Source organism: Pistacia vera, unplaced genomic scaffold (genome assembly GCF_008641045.1).
Source record: "Pistacia vera cultivar Batoury unplaced genomic scaffold, PisVer_v2 Contig524, whole genome shotgun sequence".
NCBI lineage: Eukaryota > Viridiplantae > Streptophyta > Magnoliopsida > Sapindales > Anacardiaceae > Pistacia > Pistacia vera.
In genome coordinates, this window is record NW_022196362.1 from 1,084,653 (window position 1) to 1,102,853 (window position 18,201).

The 18,201-nt window shown below is 37.4% G+C and overlaps 3 protein-coding genes, 1 long non-coding RNA gene and 1 pseudogene across 5 annotated transcripts; all 5 read right to left on the reverse strand.

Moving 5' to 3' along the window:
* Nucleotides 1-882: 882 nt before the first annotated feature.
* LOC116106916 lies at nucleotides 883-1,896 on the reverse strand (annotated as a pseudogene).
* A 1,945-nt stretch (nucleotides 1,897-3,841) lies between these two features.
* On the reverse strand, nucleotides 3,842-5,332 carry LOC116106859 (putative pentatricopeptide repeat-containing protein At3g49142). The gene has a single exon (XM_031393160.1). It carries the CDS (start codon nucleotides 5,330-5,332, stop codon nucleotides 3,842-3,844), a length of 1,491 nt encoding a protein of 496 aa, XP_031249020.1.
* A 573-nt stretch (nucleotides 5,333-5,905) lies between these two features.
* On the reverse strand, nucleotides 5,906-9,712 carry LOC116106860. The gene is made up of 3 exons (XM_031393161.1): nucleotides 7,512-9,712; nucleotides 7,167-7,358; nucleotides 5,906-6,728 (listed from the first exon to the last, which is right to left on the reverse strand). The coding sequence occupies exons 1-3, from the start codon at nucleotides 9,710-9,712 to the stop codon at nucleotides 6,173-6,175; spliced, it is 2,949 nt and encodes a 982-aa protein (XP_031249021.1). The 3' UTR covers nucleotides 5,906-6,172.
* A 389-nt stretch (nucleotides 9,713-10,101) lies between these two features.
* On the reverse strand, nucleotides 10,102-12,464 carry LOC116106914. Its single transcript, XM_031393221.1, has 2 exons — nucleotides 11,939-12,464; nucleotides 10,102-10,338 (listed from the first exon to the last, which is right to left on the reverse strand). Exons 1-2 carry the CDS (start codon nucleotides 12,343-12,345, stop codon nucleotides 10,233-10,235), a joined length of 513 nt encoding a protein of 170 aa, XP_031249081.1. The 5' UTR covers nucleotides 12,346-12,464; the 3' UTR covers nucleotides 10,102-10,232.
* Nucleotides 12,465-14,993: 2,529 nt separating this feature from the next.
* Nucleotides 14,994-16,926, reverse strand: LOC116106911. Of its 2 annotated transcripts, none has more exons than XR_004124365.1 (5): nucleotides 16,500-16,926; nucleotides 15,870-16,009; nucleotides 15,526-15,618; nucleotides 15,238-15,454; nucleotides 14,994-15,055 (listed from the first exon to the last, which is right to left on the reverse strand). It is a non-coding gene; the product is annotated as an uncharacterized LOC116106911 (long non-coding RNA). The 2 variants fall into 2 exon arrangements; XR_004124364.1 differs by having other exon boundaries at nucleotides 15,526-15,621.
* Between the last annotated feature and the right edge of the window lie 1,275 nt (nucleotides 16,927-18,201).

The following is an 18,201-nucleotide window of genomic DNA, read 5'->3' on the forward strand; positions in this document are numbered from 1 at the left end:
GATAAAGATAAAAATTAAAGAGGACAGAGGCAAAAAGTAAACAATGACAAGATGAAATGGAAGAGAGAGGGATGATAAAAAGTGGAGAAGGCATGATGAAAGGTGCAGACAAGACAAAGGCAGAACGACTTTAATTTTGAAAATTTTAGAAAGTCTTAAAACGACAATTAAAAGAAACGGAGGGAGTATTTGACATATTTGTGGTGTGAACTAAAATTTAAAATCACTTTTCATGCATGTATGTACCATGATCACTCGTATAGTGATAACCATATTTAGTTATTTCAAATTACCATATTGAACACAAATTAACTTCAACGATATTCTTCTCACTTCAAGCTTGTTAAAGGTTGTATTTGTCCTACATCGTCAATTTAGTGGACTATATGGTGCATATATATGTGGTTGAGTTCCTCTCCTTTGAGCTATGCAACACTAAGGGCATGTATTTGCTTTCGTCTAGAATTTAGACTGGAAACTCTTCAACGTACAGTACATTATTTACGGGCCGGTATAGCCTATCATAAATTTGACTGGGCTGAGTGGATCAAGATCAGCCCATTAACGACTTCGGCCCATTACTGGGCATAATGGATAACACTTTAGACAAAACTCTTCAACATACAATACATTATTTACGGACCGTTGTCGCCCATCATAAGTTTAATTGGGCCGAATAGATCAAGATTAGCCCTTAACGACTTCGACCCATTACTGGGCATAATGGACAACACTTCAGCTTAAGAAATAGACACCATTGTTTACCTTGACCTTGAAGCCAAGACTTCAGAAGTCAACAATTCCCTATTAATATTTTGCAAAGCAGCCAAACATTCGCACTAATCATGGAATTATGATAAAATTAACAAGAAAAGAAACAAATCATGAAAAGAGAAGCTTTTTCATTTTATTAAATGGGGAGATAATGGATAACACTAGAGAAATCAAAGCAAAATGACACCGGTTGTTTAGTGTATTCTACACTTTCCTTCAAGCTAATTCGCTGCTTCAAACACTTGCTTTAATGGTGGAACTGTACCCATTTTGATCGTCATAAAACTTTGACCAAGCATTACGCCTCCATAGTTAGCCGACTTCTTAATTTCAGGAAGTATTTGAGACTTCAACACATCAGGAGGAATATACCCACTTCCAGCTGCAGCTGGGGCTGCTGGCAGCCCCAAAAAAGCTTCCCTCCCTTCAAGGATGGCGCCCAATTGTTGTTCCATGAATTCAAAAGATTCGAAGTGTCTCCTGTTGTGTATTGACAAGGTGGGTTGTTGTAAAATTGAACCCAAACATAGTCAAAAAGCCCTGTGTTATTGCAGTTCCGCAATCTATCAGGAAATGGACACTGAGGAGCTGCTGTTAAGTACACTTTTTTTCCACGCTTACTGTAAGCCGATAAGAAACGAGCAAGATTATCCCAATGCTTAGTTGAACCACTCTCGATATCAAAATCGATTCCGTCCAAAACAGCATCACCTAAAGGTCTGGAACTGAACTTCCTCCCAAGAAAGTATTCCACAAAATACTCTGCAACATTTTTGCATCAGCAGTAGAGGTAAGAGTATAGTTACCAATTCCCCCTCCAAGAGAAAGCATCACCTTGATGCCTCGGCCCTGACAATATTTTATACCAGTGCTAACAATTTTGCACCCGCCAGAATCAGGGTGCAATGGCCTGCAAGGTTGAGTTCCGGGTCTGCCCGCCGCCAAACTTGTTGGAAATGCTACGTTAACAGGCATATTTTCCTGTCACATGTTGAGGTAAGGTTACCCTCGTTGCCGTTTTGGCCCCAGTAGATGGCTATGCCACCGCCATGGGAGGTTCCAATAAGCGGTGAAAGGGCCAGCAGGGAGAGAAATTTGTGTGGTTTGAGATTTTGTAGCCATTTTTTTTTTCAAGTATGCTATATCTATGCAGTGGTTGCTCCTATATAGGAGCTTAAGCCTAAAGGACTGGAGCTGTGAAGAATTTTTCTGTATTGTTTACTTTGACCGCTGACCAAGACCAAATATCATGCTCCTGTTATTTATTTCTGTTAATATTGAAGTTTTGATTTTATTTTGAGCAGGATCTGAAAAATCTCGATCATCATAATGTTATGTCCATCCATTATTTATTATTGGGCTCCCAAGCCCTCCATATTGAAGTCGTGTATTGTGGTGTGTAGCAACGAGCCGACTTTGTCTCTTCATGCTTTAAACAGTTAGATCAGTAGGATTAGTTGTTTTCGTATCTACAATATTTAGGTTTTTTTTTTTTTTTTTTTTTTTTTTTAAATCTAATTATTTTTCCTGTGATTAGAACACAGACTCTTGGATAAGTTACGCCAATAACTAAAGAACTTAACAAAATTAAAAATTAGAACTAATGATCTGCATTAAAAATAACAAAATGTCAACTAGGGAAAAGACTATCTGCATACAGGTGAAAAATGAGTCAAAGAGGGCTATTTATTAATGTTGCAGTTTAAAAGGAAAAGTCAAGGCAGTGCTTGGTCAGCCTTTAACGCAACTGTGTTCCACATCTAAAGTGATTGCTTTCAAGTTTCAATCTTAGAATTCTCTACTGGAAAAGAGAAAGGAGATAATTTCAAACGGACATCTTTTTGAATGTGTCTAAAGAGTTAAAAATTACAGGGTTTGACAATTTATGTAAGTTAGAAACATCCGCTAAGAAACAATGTAAACTCTCAATCAACTTGTATAAAAAAATTGTAGAATACTAGAACAAAGCACAAGTTCATTCTACCAACATCTGCTAAGAAACAATGTAAACTCTCAATCAACTTGTACTAAAAAAATTGTAGAATACTAGAACAAAGCACAGTTCATTTCTACTGCCGAGCTTTGATGTTGTTCCTCAGAGCAAAAGCAAACGAAAAATCAGTTGCAGCTTGCCCATGAATATGGTTATTTAACCCAGTGTTAAAGCTAACCTTCGAGCTGTGCATCAATGGCTATCAGGAAGGGTTGTGGTGAGCCCATTAATAGCATAACAGTTTTCAGTCCATTGTTGCCATTGCAACAGCCATATGAAGTCACCTGAAATAGCAATAATGATAACATACTATAATACATGGGCTCTAGATGATTATAAACAGAGGACCATCGACTATGCAGCAGGCCGAATTGAGTCGGCAGTACCAGCAAAAATTATTTCAGTTACCATTTGAATCATTGTAAACTCCTGTGCTCAGGATCATGGTGGTTGCAATATCCCCAAGTTATGTTTCTATAGTAAGCTTCCCGCCTTTCATATAAATTAGTCCAAACAAATCCAAACCTGAGCAACACATGAGTGAATACACCAAGTCAGCATCACCAATAATCCCCACATAGCAGACACCATTTTGGAAATGGTGAAACCGTTAGTATCCCTGATTGTGATATCACGCTCAGCAATTTTGGAGATAAGCTTGGCTGCCATATGGCAATCACCACAAATTCGAAGGTTCTTGGTGACTCTGATTGGTGTTCTAGGTTTAGTATTCAGGATTGCAAAGACAATGGCCAATTTCTCACTGTGAATTGCCAGATGGCATTCCTTATCTCTTCCTCCACATCATGAAGAGCTGAATCAGTCTCTGGAATATAACCTCCTCTTCATTTTCCCTACCAATATATCCAACTCCTCATAGATCTCCTGGACTGTGCATGCGACCTGTCACCAGCAAAAGGTGTAAACCCGATCGTTGATCTCAACATTGCTAGCACCTGGCATTTTCTTGATACCTTTCTTTTCATGATTGACCTGACGGTTGTTACATCTTCCCATCTACCAGCCTTTGCATAAATGTTGGATAATAAGCATAGTAGCCACACTGCTCTGGAGCTAATTGAAAAACGAGGCATCTGCCAGGAGCCCAATATGCATGTTTGAGTACACCCGACAAGCACCCAACAGAGCACCCCAAACTCTTTCATTAGGTTCCATTGGCATCTTTCTGATAAAACTATATGCTTTCTCTACTCTCCCAGCCCGTCCTAAAAGATCCACCAAGCAAGCGAAGTGTTCTATCCTTGGACTAATCTTATATTGCTCAGTCATTAAATTAAAGTAGTATTGCCCCTCCTCCAACAACCCAGCATGGCTGCAAGCTGAGAGAACTGATACAAAGGCTATTGAATCGGGAGATAGACCTGATCTTTGCATTTTTGAGAAGAGTGCAACAGCATCACAACCTTGCCCACTCATTCCATAAGCAGAGATCATAGAAGTCCAAGACACAACATCCCGGAATTTCATTTGATCAAACACTGCCCTAGCTTCTGTTAAACTTCCACATTTTGCATACATGTCAATCAATGCATTCTCCAAAAGCAAATTTGGCTGAAGTTTCTTCCTCTCAACATACTGATGAATCTGCCTTCCCAGCAATAAAGCTGAAAGATCTCCACAAGCAGGAAGAAGGCTAGCAATAGAGATTGCATCAGGCTCAATATCATGCTCTTCCATCTGCAAATACAAATCAACTGCTTCAGCAGGCATTGAATTATTCACATACACTGAAATCATCACGTTCCATGGAACCAAATTCTTCTTAGCCAACTTCATGAACATTTCTTTAACATACAAAACATTATCTGAAGACGTGTTAGTCACAGCTGGCAATAGGCTAGCCATAGTACCGGCATCAGGTTTTAGCCTTAATGATTCCATTTCTCTGCAGATTTGCAATGCATCATCAAACCTCCCATTTTGCGCATACCCTGCAACCATCGAATTCCAAGAAACGACATCTCTACTTGGCATCTCGTCAAGAACTTGTCGAGCCTCTATCAAACAACCACATTTTCCATACATGGCAACCAACCCATTTCCAATAAATAAATTAGAATCAAGCCCAACTTTTACAACAGCACTATGAATTTGCAAACCAACCTGCAAATCATTCAACCCAGAAGATGCTTTTAAGACACAAGGGTAAGTATAATGATCAGGATCAAATCCACGTCTAGACATGGTTTTATAAACAAGAAGAGCATCATGATACAAATGGTTGTTCACATAGCTTCTGATCATGACATTGAAGAAAACAACATTCTTGTCAGTAATTTCATCGAATATGTGGCGTGTGGCTCTTGTTTGTCCGCAAGCAGCATAAACTCTCATCAATTTGATTCCCAATGATGGGTTTGATTGAAAATTTTGGTCAATCAATATCTTGGCATGGAGTTCTTTCAACGTTTTTATAGCTGGGTATTGGTCTAATATTTTGCTACACAAGTCTTCAGTGAGCACTGTGTTTTGGGTTGATGAAAACAGAGGTTTAAGTTGTTTGGCTGTCGAAAATTGGCGGGAAAGAAGAGTTATGGCTTTCATTAATCATGGGTTACTATCTTTGAAAAAATACTTACTGCTTTATAAACGTTGACAGATTTGATAAACCGAACGGTATAGATACCGAAGGTCCATCGCCCTTGATGGCTACCATCAACTTAATGTATCGACATGCGATGTTTGTGCCTCTTGTTGTGGAAGGACGTCCGTCAAATATATCCCTTTCTCTACTTAATAATTTATTATTATCAATACAAAATTCATTAAACTTTATAAATATTAATAAACAAGAGTTTTGAATGTAACCAAAAAAAAAAAAAAAAAAAAACCAGGCATCCTTAACTAAGAAGTGTCATCTAGGTGATGTATTTATAAGAGATGCTCATTTATTATAAAATTAAAAAATAAAATAAAATTGATGTCTGCTACGATGGGGTGGTATATGATGACTCTATTGCCTACAAACTGTGGGAGAGAATGAAGCTATACAAAGTGACTTTAATAATAGCAAACTGAACATTGAAAGAAGAATAAAAAGCATATTCAGGAAAAAATTGCACAATTCTGTGTCTGTATATGATTTATAATATTGAGAATTCTGTAATGTACATGGAAATGGAATAAACTATGGAGAAGATGAAATTACTTCAATGTTACAACCAATTAATATTAAAACTATTTTACAAAGAATTAAGAGAAAAACTAGAGTTGGAAGAAAAAGTACCAACTCTGATGATTAAGTTGGAACCAAATTTGGCTGAAGCTTCATTGGTATAAGACAACTGCACATGATCAGTAGTTAGCTCTTACTAAGCCTTCATTCTTTTCACAAATGATTTCTGTAAGAATGCCACTCGTCAGGATAGCTTAAAAATTGGTATGCTACCGGTTATCTTGAAACAAAGCCTTGGAAACAGAACTGCAAGTGCGAGACCCAGAATCTTGGTGGACGTATTCATCAGTATCGCTTTCTATTGAACAAGAACGTTTGTTTCCTGTCATTGGAGTCTCACATACCTTGTCGTAGCTTGCACTTTTATGATCCTTTCTTTTTGGAAGCTTCCAATTTGACTTTGGTTTCATTGCCTTAGGCTGCTTTGGGGCCCAAACTCTTTGCAAATCTGGCACCCAACTTGTGAAAGATGCAAATCTTCGAGCCCTTTCTCGCCTCTCATGAGCTTCCATTACTTTTCGAGCATGCTCCTCCCTTCGAATCCCTTGAGGATTCTCATCATCATTTTCATGCAGCTGTAGGGACTCATCTTCCAATGAGACTGATTTATTTACTCGAAAATTTTCACCCGTCTCATCCCTCCATGATTGATTACTATCCTCACTATTGAGTAAATGATTAGGACTTTCATCCTCATCTGCAAAAAGTAACAAGTCCATTTTCGTATAGATTCTGTGAACTGTGTCACCAAGAGTGTCACAATACCTGAAATTATGCACATTCAAACGTTACTTATTACATTTACTTTGTGTTCCTTGTCTAAGCAATAATGGAATGCTTGCATGTTTAACGGGAAAAATCAATGGTGCTGAAGCTGAAGTGAATCTGTAAGTACAGCATGTAAAAAAGGACTTGTGTCGATGCTCCATCTATTTCTAGGTTGGTGGTGATGAACTAAGATTTAGTAATGAATTTAGTTTCTCATCAAAATGAAAAGACTTAAGTAATGAATAGAATATAGTATGATGTCATCCAAATAAGATGTTAAAGATACAGAACCAGCCTACATGGTGCAAAGCAATATTTTTCTAATAATGAATGAACACCCATTTGCCTTGACTTGGGAAGCCATTTCTGCATATTGTGTAAACATAATACTTTAAGAAGGGCTGTCCTAGCTTTAGTGTATTTAAATACACATACCTATCTTTAATGATCTTTTGAACATAATTATCAAGGCTCCAATCACCAAAGAAGCCACCCTGCAGGTGGCACTGGATGGCCTCTAAAAGCAAGCAAATCTGCCTCACGAATTTCTGTTTCACAGGCTCCTCAATACTTGATCTGATCTCTGATTGAAGAATCTCCATGCGAAACAAAATTTGCAATTCATATCTTGTGCTCATTAAGGAAGTCTTGCAGTAGTAGAGGCCAAATAACCCACTTAAGATCCATAAAAGAACCAATATATACATATATGATAAAATATAAAGATAATAGGAAGATCAAAGCATAGCATCCACATAAAAAGAAATATAAAAAGGATACTCTCTAACTATACTTTCTGATGTAAATCTGGCAGGCCTGGGATTAGATTCCTTAGTGGAAGGATCATTGTTTTTGTGCATTGCAATCAAGTCTTTGGGCTCCCTAAGTAAAAGCTTCTTCAATTCAATAACAGCTATGCTGCTACAAGCATCATCGGGTTTTACCGCTGGGGTTTGACTCTCAGAAGTGTTTTCAATGTCCTGCTTTTGATACAACCAATAAATGGATGAGTTCACAAGTCGCTCTGCCAAAGCCCCCAAGTCTACTCCTTCAGATTCAAGACCTTGCTGCATTTTGATGGAAAGATTGCTGAAAAAACTTTCAGAAGTTTCAGAGCGCATGTCAAGGGCAGCATCATCCTGTATTCTAGAAGCACTGGTCAAAGCTTCCTCTCCCATGGAAGCAGTTGAAGGTATTGGTTGTTCACTATCTTGAGGCAACTCAGCTAGTCTAGTTTCCATTTCTTTTGGAATGTCCGTATGTTGCTTGGCTTTCTCCCCGGTCATCAAGCTGCAACTGCTGGATTTCTCAATCTGTTTCATCCAACACTTCAAAAATTTCAACTTCTTAGAGTTACATTCTGTGGCAAAGTAGACCTCTTCAAAATCTATCATGGTGTTTCCAGAAGCTGCCTTACAGAAAGCATCCCATGTGAGGTCTTGAAGCAAATGCAAATGTCTTTTTTTCTTTTTCCTTTTAACTTCTCCTAGTGCAGCAAGTCCATTTGATTTACAGATCTCATTGTCCATTGTCATGACAAATGGTGCCGGATCCACTCCACCAAATTCATTTACTTTACTGTGAGAACAAGACTCATCATCTACAATAGATAAGAGAGCTGAGAAAATTGTAAAAGGCTTGAGGATACCCATATGGGATTCACCATTGCCATTTAGAAGAGATACCAAAGCCCAGTAACCTCTTCTGTAGAGGAAACTGAGGAAAATTTGCCAAATGGGTATGCCCTTCTTCTGCAGCAATCCACCCATTTCCCTAGCAAGAATTTTCAGAACCTTATCCGCAAAAAACTCACTAGAATTCTCCTTCCCATCATTCACTGATTCTCCTGAAAATTCACGCACAAGAATGGAATCCGAAAACAGCCCGTCAAAATTTACACCCTCCTCATATTTATACACAGCCTTAACATGGAACTTAATGATTCTATCGCCAAAATGTCCCCAAAATCTGTTCTTTTCACATCCCCGAATTTGCGAATCCATGAACTCAACGGGAATCAAACTATCTTTATCTGTATTCCTAGAAAACATCTCCATATTGACCAATTCAAGATCACTAACCTTGCATTCTAAAGGCTTCCCACTAACATCTAATATCTTGAGATTCAATTGTGCACGAATGGCTTTAGAGTAATCATTATTAAAATTTGACAAATGGGAAGACGATGAAACCCCTATGATTGGATAAATCAACCCAAAATGAACAAGACCAGAACCCAAAACAATTGAATCACTAGAGCAAAAACCCCAACCTAAATCCCTAATCCCGCAATCAAAAACCCAAGATTTCAATTCAATTTCATTAGCATCACCAGAATCTAATCCACATTTGACATCTACCCAACTAAGATGAATATCCCTCCTACGAAAGGCATCGTTTACACTTCCAAAAAACCCGCGAAACTTGTCATTAAACAAACCCACATCGCTCAAACACTCATCATTTACATCAACATCCAAGAACTCACTCGAACATTTTACAGATTTCAAAATTGGCGAAAACAAAACCACCACATTAGACCTCACGCAAACAGAATCAAGAATCTTACCATCCGTGTCCCACGCGTAGTCATGAACCAGCTGACGCATGGACGCGGCAACATTGGCAGCCCGGGGCGAGGAAAACGAGGACGTTTTGGAGAAAATACTTTTGAGAGAAGGGTTAAGAAGGAAAGTGTTTAGTGATTGAATGGTGGTCTCTGGTTGGCCAAAGGAGAGTGAAAGAGAAGGAAAAGGGAGCTTTGAGGAGGAGAGAAGTGGAGAGAGAGATGAAAAGAAGAATTTGAAAGCAAAAAGGGAAGAAGAAAGAGAAGCGAATGAAATTAGGATTTTTGTTGAAGTTAACAGAGTGGCTAAGAATGGTTCTGGATCTTGGAGATGAAGAAGTGGATTAAGGTCTATTAAGAGGACTATACGCTGCGTTTTGCTGTAGTCTGTGATTGAATCGCGTATAGTTGCCATTGAATGAAATAAGATAGAGGTCTTTTTTCTTAATTTCTTTTTGAAATTTTTTGGTTTCAGGGTTTAGATCTGAGTTCAGATAAACAGCAATGGTGTTTGCAGGGATGGAGAAGTGGAAAGAGTAAATTCAGAAAGACCAACGACGACGTATAGGAGCCGGCCTTTGGCGGGAAGGGAATGGCGGTACAATGATTCCAAACTCTTTTGAGATTAAAATAGACCCACAGGACACGGCGCCGTATTATTCATGGGCTTAGCCCAGTTTGTCCTTATCTTTCGAAGATTTTTTTAATGAATTTTTTAAACAATGAGAATTTACGAGTATTTAGAAATTAGGATAAAGTAAAGCAGAGAGGTGCGACCAAAACAGTAAAAGAAGATATCAAGAAACCAATATTTCATTGATTATATCACCAAACATAGCATTTGTAATTTAAATTTCTTCCTGGTTTTGGAAATCCTAGAGAAAAAGTTATCTTCATAAATGTTGCTAATGAGACCAAAGCAGATGCTGGATTGCTTATGGTCCTCCAAGTGTGGCATTCTCTATATCTTCTCTACTCAATGCATAACTGAATCTTCTCTCCACATCTTTTTCCAGATTCCCAGGTCCACTCTTCAAGTACCTGCAACACAAGAAATGATCATCTTAGCGTTAACGGTCCACTAAAATTCCGTGAGCAATGCTGAACCAGTATCAATTTTCCTAATGCATAATGTGAACATTGTAGGAAACCAACATCAGTAAAAACTAAATTTGAAAATGTTCTTGTTATTATGCAAATCTCTAGTTCTCAACCTGACTGTGTACTAATGGATTACATCAGCCATAAGTGACTGAGTTTACAGGGTCAGACTTGATGTGAATTATCAGACTACAATCATCATTATTTAACTATAGTCTATACCAAAGGAGCCGCATTTTGAGTACGATAAATTAAGGGCCGGCAGCAGATAGAAAACCTTATGAAACAGACAAATATGACTACTCAATCATCAGAAAAACTGTCCAGACTTCAGAGAATAACAGCAGGTAACACCACTCCAAAGGTTAATAGTTAGATGTTGCCAAACCTTCTCAAAAACGTACTGATAGCCTCCAATGCAACGTTCAAATTTCACAATTGATACCCATTAACCATCCTAACTTTTCTTCACTCAGGCTCATCCATTTCAGCGTCCTTACTGCAATTTTGTCCCGTTTTATTATTGCATATCTCCATGCGAGTAACAAGTTGGTTAGCAGTGTATCTACACAATGATTCCCAGATACCAACTCTTGTATCTGGAAACTTAGAAGCGTTTTGATTCTAAAGCTTTTAAGCGTCCTTGCTACAATCCTGAACTTATATAGAATAACTTATTGATCCTTTATCCATTGTTCAACCATCATATGTTGACAAGGCGGCAAGACAGTAAATTTTGTTCTGGGCATAAAACCCAGCCACTTTACAAGCTCCAAAAGGAAAAACAAACATTGTAAATAGGGACTGAAATAGACTACAAAAACCTGTGATGAACGATCACTTAAGTGTAGATCATGCTCAATCATTAAAGACAGGATCAAGCTGATTTCAAATACCACAGCCTACCCCATGGCTTCAGGGTTAAGAATAAAAAAGATTTGAAGTGTCTACTGACGTAACTCTGGCTTGTAGATGGATCTATTAATGGTGAGATACAGATCTCTGATAATCAGTTGAAATATGACTCATGGCTATTGCTGATCAGCAGGTATAAAAGAATGCAAGTCCAAATGAGTTACAGTTTGGATGATGGCCTCACGTAACAAGCTCAAACCTCTCCATTTACTAGTTCATGAATTAAGTTAATTCAAAGCCACTCACTTGATGGCCCTTGACTACTGAAGCCTCATCTAGCTAATGACACTTGAGCACATTATTGCAAGTCGCCATTTTTATCATACACAGATTAAGGTATTCAATATTTATGTAAACTATCACCACCCAATTAATTGCTTCTAAGTTTATGTGTCGTCATGTAACCAGCCATAGTGAAATCATTCATTTCCATAAAACTTCTCAGCACCAAAAATCATTAAAGCATAAAAATTCAAAATCAACCTTTATCACCAACAAGAAAAACAAGAATACAAATACGCTAACCCAATGCTGGCAACTTCAAGAAAACATTAAAACAATTCAAGTTTCAACATGAATTGCCAAATTAACAAAAACCCAGATACAAAAACCCAAAATTTTTTACCTTATGTAGAGGTCAGTGACATCAAGCGACAACTGAGCGTACCAATCAGGTTTTTCAATCAACCAAACAGCCCGGTCATCTTTACTCTGATAAAACCCCAAATTTCTGAGCCAAGCTTCAATGCAGGGCAAACTATGAGAGTACAAAGGCTTGGACTTATCTGGGAGTCTCTTGAGCCACTCATCTTCTGTACAGGACAGCTCTTCCTCTGCTTCAAACGGCTTACACAAAACCAAGGTCAGAGCTTTTCTTGGAGAGTGAGAAATTGGGTGAAAACATGGAGGGAATTTGGAGAAAAGAGAAAGGCTTAAAGTGGAAAAACAAGGAAACTTTGGAGTGGTTAAGAGTTTCGAAGAAGATAAGAAAACTTCAGGGTTTGTAAATTTAGAAGAAGAAATTTTAGACATCTCTTAGTCTTAACTGATTCTGTACATGAAAAGAGGAATAGAAAACTGAACTGGTTTGAGCTTTGAAGTGACCAAAACTCACTTCTCATTATCCTTTTGCATTCTTTAAGTTTAGAAAAATGAAAATTCATAATTTGTTTTCATAAAAAAATGTTTCTGAAATATTTTTTTTTGGGTAAAATATTTTTATATGTCTTTCTAATTTAAAATTAATATATTTTACATGAAAAAACACTTTGGGGCGTTTGGTTGGGGGTTATGTGAGATTACTTGGCTTAAACCATATTATATTACTTGATTACCATGTTTGGCTTTAGGGGTGTTCGGTTCTAGGTACCCTACATTTTTTGAAGGAACCGGAACCGAAACCGACGGTTCCTTGAAATTTGGAACCAGAACCAGAACCGACGGTTCCGGTTCCTAGATACCCAAATCCAGAACCTGTAACAACGGTTCCGGTTCTGGTTCCGGTTCTGGGTACCCTGTAAAATCACATGACCCCCCAAAAGTTTTTAAAATGGCAAAAAAACCCTTAAAAACTTACAAATACCCCCCCACCTGGCACTTATTAACAAAAATAAAATTACAAATTATAAATTTAAAATTACAAACTCCATTACTTTGTTAAGGTAGATTCTCAAAAGTCAAACCAACTTACTTTAAATGTTATGAAATATAAATATAAATGTATTCACATTACTTTTTCTACAAAAGTTTTTATTAACCCCCCTAATCTTTAATTTTATTTTATATTAGTCTCGGTTCCTGGTTCTGGTTTCAAAAATTTGGAACTGGAACCTACCCATTGATGACTGGTTCTGGGTAGGAACCGGAACCAAACCTAGGGTACCCGCCGGTTCTGGTTCCAACTGGTTCTTTTGAACACCCCTATTTGGTTTGTCAAGCAATATAAAATTCTGGTAATCTTCAAATATCAATAGTGATGATTACCATGTTTGGTTTGTCAAGTAATATAAAATTCTGGTAATCTTTAAATATCAATAGTGACTACTGTTGGTAATATTGAAGGTAATTTGATTACCTCTATTTTCTTAGGCATTATTAGATTACTTAGGTCATCTTTTTTTTTTTTTTTTTTTACAATTTTATCCCTTATTAATAAAATTTTAGGACAATAATACATTTATTTTTAAATTTATTTACATGAATCTTGCTTTTATATTTCACCCCATTTAATTAATTTTTTGGACAAAATTACCCTTGAAATCAAAATAAATTTCAGCTTACCCTAGCCACCACCCCCACCCACCTGCTGTCACCTACCGCTAGCCAAACCACCGTCAGCCATCGCGGGAAGTCGTCGGAAGTCACCTAGAGTCGTCGTGAGCAGCCCACCGTGATCGAGAGGCCCGGATATGGCCATTTGATGGCCGAAAAGGCCATATCGGGAGCAGATCTGGCCAGAAATGGCCAGATCTATTCTGGCCATTTTCGCCCAGATTGATGGGTCTGGCCGTTAACAGCCAGGTCCATCGATCTGGCCTGATATGGCAGTTTTCAGAAACGGCCATATTGGAGCCTCGTGGTCACGGTGAGCTACTCACCATGACTTTCAAAGACTTCCGACAATGGTTTGTTGTGGCAGCGAGGGTGATTTTGTCATAAATTAAAGTTTTATATAAGCAATGTGTTTTAGCTAAATCTGAAATATTAGAGGTTAAAAGAAATTATTCAAAAATTAATACTAAAAATAATATTATATTAATATTTAAAAAGAAGGCAATTTAGTAATTTAAATAACATACCCACCAATTTATTCCCTCTAACCAAACATATTAATATAATATACTTATCAACTAACCAAACACATTTTTCTAAATATTTTCATTAATCTTGGTAATATAAGATTTTAGTAATCCAATATTCTCTAACCAAACGCCCCTTTTCAGTTTTCATTGTTATTTCTTTAGATATTTTTATTTAGTTTAATTAAAAGTTATAAATGATTAAAAAAACATTTTTATTGCATAAGTCCTTTTAGAAATATTGAAAGAAGACTTAGACATGGATGGGCTAATACTTTATGGAAATTGATATTGAAGACGTTTTTATATTTAGTTTAGCTATATATTTTTTTTTTTGGTGAACCACGAGGTGTCCCCATAATGAAAGCTATGAGACTAATCTTCGTTTCAGAGTTCAGGTAATGCTCATAACAACAACGTGCTAGTGAGATTTGAACCAGCAAATGCAGGACTAGTTGAGGGTGGGCCATGACCCACCTTCAATTTTTTTCAAAAATAAAATATGTATAATTTCAATATTTTAGTCCACTCTAATATAATATTAATGGCAAAAATATAATATGCTTTTATTTTAGCCTACTTTAACAAAAATTTCTGGATCTGCTCTGATTACAAGTGAAGTCTACCCACTAAGTCCAGTTATCGGCTGAACTACACCCTCGTTACTAATATTTTAATTTCAGCATTCACATCCTTTTTTTTTTTTTTTTTTTTTTTGGTTTTTTTTTATGTTTTGCTCTGATTATGGCTTTTTGAAGTATTAATAAGTTTAGGTTGTTATTGAATCAAAGAAAGGAGAAACACTTTCTTGATAAATAATTGTTCACTGTATGTACTAATGTGATCTCGGAGTGCAAAATGAGACCAATTTCCTTCACAAGCTCCAAACATAAATTCTTCTGTGCTTCATCAACTTCATTGCTCATCATACTCCACTCGCTTTCCTGCAACATTACAAAAAACCTGTGCTTAAATATTAAAAGCTTCTGCAGTATTTATACATACTGCTAATAATGATAGCAAAAGAAACCACAAGAATGAAGCATATTCAGGGCTCATTTATAATTAAGTTATATTATCATTAAATGAAGATTAAAGGTGTAACTCATTACTGGCCATTACTTACCATGTTGCATCCATCACAGTTGGTATCCTATGAGCTACTGTGATCACAGTGCAATCTGCAAATTCTGTTCGAATAGTTTTCTGTAAATGGTGGCAGTTGCGTTGTCAATTGATACAGTCGCTTCATCAAGTACCAATATCCGCTTCTCCTAAAAAGCTGCACGCCCCAAACAAAATGTTTTCCTTGCCCCATGCTCCAGCTTATCCATCTTCCACTACTATATACCATTTAAAGTTAAAATCTCTATCAAAATAAAAACACAAAGGCTCATAAATGCCACTATATTACCTAGTGTCACGACCCGACTGTTTCCCTTCAAACTTGTGCGGCCTTAGGTGCCAATCTCCCGATGATTGTCCTAAGTTGCCTTGTTCGCTCAAGCTTCTACCATAAATAAGAGAATACTCACAAAACTTACTCACAAAAGATGCTAGAAGAGAACTCTTTACTAATGAAGAAAGTTTCACTTCTTGGATGGTTGGCCAAATGAAGTTCTCCCCCTTATATAGTAGATGGAGCTTACAATGACGGTCTAGATCTTTCACAATCGACTGTGGAGATTAGCTAACTCCAAACTACTACACCACCTACCATCTATAACTACATATTAATTATAAGATTCTAGCAAATACCCGAGTATTCTAGAAGGTTCTAGAGTGTCGGAGTGACGCACACCGAGTGTTTGATAAAATGCTTGAGAGGCGTCACACTAGGAGTCAAGGCCCTCTTCTTTCTCCTGGACAGCTTCCCCAAGTTGACACTTCCTAAGTACCTACCAAAGGCCCAGGAAAAGATTATCATGTAGAAGTAAACAACAAAAATACTTTCCATGTGCAAGAATCTCTGAGTCGAAGCAACTATTAGATCCTAATAGTTAGTTTACACGTACTTCAACTAATTTTTAAGACTCATTGAACACTCTATAGAAGTTCCAAGATAAGCCCAAAGTGGTTTGAACCCAAGTCAATGAAGGGAGCCACCTTCTTGACTACCAGGTCAATCCCTTGGGGTTTTTGGTCTATAAGTTGCGATAAAGGATCCAATTATTCTCATAGTCCCATTGAAAAGAGTAGGATCCCAAGGTATGATAAGTTAAATTCAAATGAATATGGAAGCATATTAATTTGTTGGCATGAACTTGAAAACAATATTAAATGGAGGCTAAAATAAAAATCTTAATTGTTGGCATGCAAAAATATTATCTCTATGAATATGGAAGCAAAAGTTTACTTGAAAAAATGAAAACAAAAATAAAAGCTTACAATTTTGGAACTTCACCAAGAGTTGATCCTAAAAAGGGTTGATTTTCCAAGCCAAATTCTCCTCAAATATCCACATTTTTCCCAACAAAATGAAGAAATTGAATGAACAAAAAGATGATGAGAAGTGGCTAGTAGAGGTGGAAAAAACCGGTTAACCGGTAGCTTGAACCGAACTGATTTTCGGTTTCCAAATAAAATTGAACCGAAACCGCTCCGGTGTCGGTTATAAACCGGTTTAAAACCGAACCAAAAATTCAAATTATGATGGGCTGGATTTGTTCAGCCCAATTCCGTCAAACCCTCCAATTCAATCTAGACCCAATAAACTGGACAGCTCTTCTGTTAGTGCATGTTGCAGATTCTCTTGATCAGTGAAACAGACCTCACTCAATGAAACAATTCCAGTCAGAAAGTTCACCCAAACAAGCAGTTCTCAATGATCAATCACAGATTATAAGAGTAATCCAAATACTTGCATTTAATTTAAAGGAAAAACTTACAGCAATTATAAGCAATAGGATAATAAGAAAACAGAGTGTTAGCACTTAGACTTAGCAGTTCGAGTCACCACCCCAGAGGCACCATCTCATGAGGGAGAGGCAAAGGAAAAGAAAGGCCTTTTGGAGAAAATCAAGGAGAAGATTCCTGGGTACCACCCCAAGACTGAAGAGGAAAGGAGAAAGAAAAAGATCGGTGACTGGTCTGCTGAGCTTTTCGGTGACTGAAAGAAAGAAGAATGGTGACTGCAAGTCTGCAACTGCCTGGTGTCTGCCGTCTGGTGAGCAAGATCTGTAGCGTGAGCAAAGATCGGTACTGGTGAGCTTTTCGGTGACTGAGAGAAAGAAAATGGTGATTGCAAGTCTGCAACTGCCTGGTGTCTGCCGTCTGGTGAGCAAAGATCGGCGGCGTGTGACAAGGATCGGTGGCGACGCGACGTGAAAAATTTGTGATTTTGTGTGGCTGAGGCTTACCGCATGAGAACGCGAGTCTGAGAGAGACTGAGAGTCTGAAGAGTTAGGGTCTTCGGGATTGCAAAGTCAAACCCAAAAGGCCAAATGCATAATTTGTTAACCGAAATCGAAAAAAACCGGTTTTGTGGTCCAATTTTTTGGTTCTGGTTTTCAGTTTTTTTTTTTCCACCCTAGTAGCCATAGTTAAGATTTTCTAGGAAATAGTTTAAAGTTCATAGTTTAGGATTTAAGGTGAAAAAACAGAAAAGCATGAAAAGACATCAACTAAGAAGTTTGAGATAATTTGTAAATAAGAATACAAATTGTTCACTTTTCATCTCAGGTCCACTTTCTTTCCATGTGTAGAGACATGTATGGAAAGCAAAAGAAAAGAGTTAAAAAAAAGACGTTAATTCATCAAATAAAAACAGGTTCTTTTTGTTTTTTAATTTTTATTTATGATCAGGGGGTCCGAACCGATTTGCGTGTACCTGAATAATCCCCCGGGACCTTAAAACTATCGGTCAGATAAGAGCTCTAATAGCCAACTCTATTAGAGGCCGTAGGAACTCGAACTCAAGAAACCATATTAGATCCTCTTCTTATTTTTTTATTATCAAACGGGCTCGAACTTGAGAAATCATATTAGATCTTTATTTACTCTTTTACCATCAGATCACGCAATAGTGATTAATGAAAACAGGTTCAGATGCTCAATACTTTACAATTTGGCATGAATGACGATAGATAAA